At 37.6% G+C, this 4942-nt stretch overlaps 1 protein-coding gene across 10 annotated transcripts in view; it reads left to right on the forward strand.

Moving 5' to 3' along the window:
* The window catches only part of LOC106880568 (kinesin-like protein unc-104), a 305280-nt gene that overhangs the window by 281852 nt on the left and 18486 nt on the right, over positions 1 to 4942 (forward strand). For all 10 annotated transcript variants that reach the window (XM_052976565.1, XM_052976570.1, XM_052976569.1 and 7 more), the window contains one exon: positions 4463 to 4569. In XM_052976565.1, coding sequence (XP_052832525.1) covers positions 4463 to 4569 — 107 coding nt within the window. The remainder of the gene's footprint in view (positions 1 to 4462; positions 4570 to 4942) is intronic.

The following is a 4942-nucleotide window of genomic DNA, read 5'->3' on the forward strand; positions in this document are numbered from 1 at the left end:
CTTTCTCTATCTATCTAGCTATCTTTCTCTATCTATCTAGCTATCTCTCTCTATCTATCTAGCTATCTCTCTCTCTATCTATCTAGCTATCTCTCTCTATCTATCTAGCTATCTCTCTCTCTCCAACACTATTTTTCTATAGTCTTGGACTGGTGATTCAGTTCACCTCCAACTTGATTCAGTTACATGATGTTGATAGGCCACGAAAATGGCAAACCATTGATGTCCATCACTCTGGAATGGAATTTAGGGTGAGTTGTCACCTGGGGAGAACGCATACGCCATAGAATCTAGGAAACTGGGCCCATGAGCCTGGCTAGGCTTTAAAAAGGGTGAAAAAATAACACAATAACAACCACAAACTCACAAGTCAACAAATATATAAACTCATGCATGCACATTTCATAATAGATGTCACAATAAATGTGTATGTTCACACGTACACACACACACACATGCATACACACACACACACACACACACTTATGGTATTATCCACAGACTCTAAATTGTGTGTGTTGGAAATGTTCTCTCTTTTACTTTTTTACTTGTTTCAGTCATTTGACTGTGGCCATGCTGGAGCATCACCTTAAAGGGTTTTAGTCGAAGAAATCGACCCCAGGACTTATTCTTTGTAAGCCTAGTACTTATTCTGTCGGTCTCTTTTGCTGAATTGCTCGGTTACGGGGACATAAACACACCAGCATCGGATGTCAAGCAATGGCAGGGGACACACACACACACACACACACATACATACATACACATGCATATATATACGACTGGCTTCTTTCAGTTTCCGTCTACCAAATCCACTCACAAGGCTTTGGTCAGCCCAAGGCCATAGTAGAAGACACTTGCCCAAGGTGCCATGCAGTGGGACTGAACCCGAAACCAAGTGGTTGGGAAGCAAGCTTCTTACCACACAGCCACGCCCGTGCTTGGGGATCTTTATATCTCATCATCATCATCATCATCATCGTCATCATTTAACATTCGTTTTCCATGCTGGCATGTGTTGGATGCATCAACAGGTCCCAGTAAGCTAGAAGACTGTGCCAAGCCCCCCAAATGTCTGGTTTGGCATGTTTTCCAAGGCTGGGTGCCCTTTTATAGCATTTTAAATGGCACTGGCACTAAGTGAGGTCAACAATCAACATGAGGAAAACCAAAAATTGATTTCATTTAACATCATGATAATGATGATGATGATGATGATGACAATAAGTTTCATGTCTTGTATTTTCAGTATTGGATGTTTCAATCTGTAAGTATTGTTTCTATAATGCTTGACTTAATTTTGTTTATGGCCAAATCATGAACAAGCATGTAGGTATGTATGTATGTATGCAATTCTGATCAGGGTGATGTTTTCAAAGAGCGTTCCAATTCTTTGGTCAGTGGAACTATATATTGTATTATATAGCGTAAGTGACTGAGTATTCCACTGACACTTATACTCTTAATGTAATCTCTGAGCAGAAAAACAGCATGACACTAATGTGGATAAGGCTGAGCCTAACCTATTTGACAGGCTTCCATACTGTTTCCATTTACCTAATTTCATTAACAAGGATGAGGTTGAACTAGGACTATGGTTTTTATTTTCTTGTTTTGTTATATTAATTTACTCTGAGCAAAGATGATGCAGAGATTTCTGAAGTATTTTCCATGTTTACTTATGTTTTAGAATCAATGTTTTTTGCTAAAAAAAATGACATGGCTAAGTAGATTAAGTATTAGATTACCAGCATACGGGTCTTAAAATATTTCTTTCAGTATTTTATTATGATTCAGGGCAGGGCGCTTAAACTGTATCCACTTCAGGTTTACCTAGATGTAGAATGATTGAGGATGTATACATTTGAAAGCAACCTTTAACACTCTGATTTTAAATCTAAAGAAGCTCAACTTCGTCTTTCATCTCTCTGAGATAAATGAGATGGGTACCAGTAATACACCAGGGTCCTATATTCAATCTATCATATTCCTTTGAGCTGAGAAGGTGGCTTCTACAGCAGGAATGACAAGCTTTTGGTATGCATGTTTGCAGTGACATGCTGCAAGTCCTTACATGACAAGCAATAGATATCGACAAAAGAAAAATCTTTCTCTGCAATATAATGTTATAAAAATTGTTGGAACTCCGTCGCTTACGACGTTGAGGGCTCCAGTTGATCCGATCAATGGAACAGCCTGCTCGTGAAATTAATGTGCAAGTGGCTGAGCACTCCACAGACACGTGTACCCTTAACGTAGTTCTCGGGGATATTCAGCGTGACACAGTGTGACAAGGCTGACCCTTTGAATTACAGGCACAACAGAAACAGGAAGTAAGAGTGAGAGAAAGTTGTGGTGAAAGAGTACAGCAGGGTTTGCCACCATCTCCTGCCAGAGCCTAGTGGAGCTTTAGGTGTTTTCGTTCAATAAACACTCACAACGCCCGGTTTGGGAATCGAAACCGCGATCCTATGACCGTGAGTCCGCTGCCCTAACCACTGGGCCATTGCACTTCCACGTTATAAAAATAGCTTTTTTCTAAAGTCATATTTTCTAAAAGTATTGAATTATCAAAGTCATTAGGGCCTCAAACAAAATGCTTTGCCATATTTTTTCCAGCTCTTTGCACTCTGATTTTAAATCTTGCCAAGGTCGACTATGTCATTTATCCTTTAGGGCTTAAATTAAAATCACCAGTTCAGGATTAGTGAAAATTTTAACACTGTTAACTAGTTAGTTTGTGGTATGTATTGTAGCTCTGAACATTCTGAGTTCAAATCCTGATGCCTCCAGTCAACTGAAAAATAAAAAAAGTGAGAGAGATATAGAACACTACCATCAGGAATTGCAATGGAAATATCAATGGAAACATAATTTCCTTGGTTTGGTCAGAACAATATGATGATGATGATGATATGAACAAGCAAATATATTCCATTTAAGGCAGTTTAAAATACCATTAAATTATCCTTCCTTTAGCATTCGCTTCAGCTATTACAAACAAATAAATGTAGCCTTAGCTTTATTGCTGTGCCTTCTTCAGTTAGCTCACTTCCAGATTGTAGTGTTTACAGATACAGCCAATAATAATAATAATAATAATAAGGATGATAATGATGATAATGGTTTCTGCATCTGTTTTCCAAACTGGAATGGGTTGGATAGGCATCATGGTCTGAATCAATTCTTATTGGGAGCCATTATACCCATAGACTAGAACTCATATGTTTTATTTTGGCTTGGTTTCTACTCCTGGATGTCTTTACAGAGTGTAACAGAACATTTTGTCCATGATGTCACACAAGAGCGGTTGTCAGTTTCTTAGTAAGATAACATTAAAGTCCTTAAAATAGACAAATTGTTTGGGTACTACTGGCTTACTTCAAGACTGTTAGGCTACTGCTGGCTTACCTGAAAAATTGCTTGGGGACTGCTGGCTTACCTGAGAGAATGTTAAGGTACTACATGCTTACTTGAGAGAGTGTTAAGGTACTACAGGCTTATGTATGAGAGTTGCTAGGGTACTGCTGGCTTACCTGAAAGATTTGTTTTGGTTCAACATGCAAAAAGGGTTGGTGAGTCTGGTTCTTATTCTCTCGTTGCTGCTGCTCTATGATGTTATGACACAGATACAAAATTCTCAATAGATCCCTCCATGTAACTTCAAATACTGTAATTGATGGCGTGCATGATTCACTGGCACATTACACATGGTGCATATTCAGGAAGAAAAGGTTTTAGTGCAATAAAAGCTCATAGAAGTCCCAACTTCGCATATAGGACTCAGGGTGAATTTTCTTTTAGTCATTATTTTTTTCGAAAAAAAAACCAAATATGTTAAGTACAATGGAAAGTAGATATAGCTTGCCATGGTGTGACTACACAGTAATCAACAAATGTCTTTTTCTAACTTGCAATGTGGAACTTAAATTTGCCCATTGATAAACATGTATAAAGAAAAATTTGTTAGACTGCCTGCAACCTTCATAACTGGTAATATGATGGCATATAGTTTGCTTGCCATGGTTGATACCGCTTGCTTGCAAAGTCTTCCATCTTCATATTGTTTTGAAATGCCAAAAAAGGAAGCAAAAAAAATGCAATCCATGCATGCATGGAAACGGACACACAAAAAGGAGAATGATGATGATAGTGATTATGTGGATGTAGGCATGATTGTATAGTTAAGTACTTCATTTTGCAACACCACATGGTTTCAGGTTAAAACCCAGTGTGCAGTACCTGGGGCAAATCTGCAAACTAAATTGATTCAATTACATCCTTAAAACGAGTCCCACATGAGACACAACTTCAATTTTGAACTTGATGTTGAATTTCAATAGTTTATATACTGAGTCGAGGATTAAAGGATTAAACTAAACCTGTTTCAAACTCTGATTTGTGGTGTAAAGTTCCGTTCCAGATCACTTATTTTATATTCTTGTTGATTTTGTTATTTCAGATCCCTGCGTAACCTATTTTCTGGAGGTTATTCTCGCAAGGACACCAACAGACTAGGGGGGGTTTATGAATTGTTCCTACGCCGTTGCAACAATTCTGGAAGTCCAGGTAAATAATCACTTGTCTCATTTCTTCTGGTATAATTTCACTCTTGTTCTATCTATCTATCTGTCTGTCTGTCTGTGAATATATATATATATTTTTAATAGGGTGAATCTTTTTTAATAGGGTGAATCTGTATTAAATTTATTTGGTCTGTGAATTACACATCATTGACCGTTAATTGAAACGACCAATCCATGGCCCTTATTTGAAACAACCAATCAAACGAATCCATGTGTTTTAAATTTTATATTACTTTCGATTGCATTGTTATCCTTTCTCCATTTCTAACAAAACTGTCCGATGAACGGGAACGTGAAACTCAGAGTAACGGTTTTTTTGTTATATTTCTGCTGCTTTTAAATAAAGTATATATATA

Source organism: Octopus bimaculoides, chromosome 25 (genome assembly GCF_001194135.2).
Source record: "Octopus bimaculoides isolate UCB-OBI-ISO-001 chromosome 25, ASM119413v2, whole genome shotgun sequence".
NCBI lineage: Eukaryota > Metazoa > Mollusca > Cephalopoda > Octopoda > Octopodidae > Octopus > Octopus bimaculoides.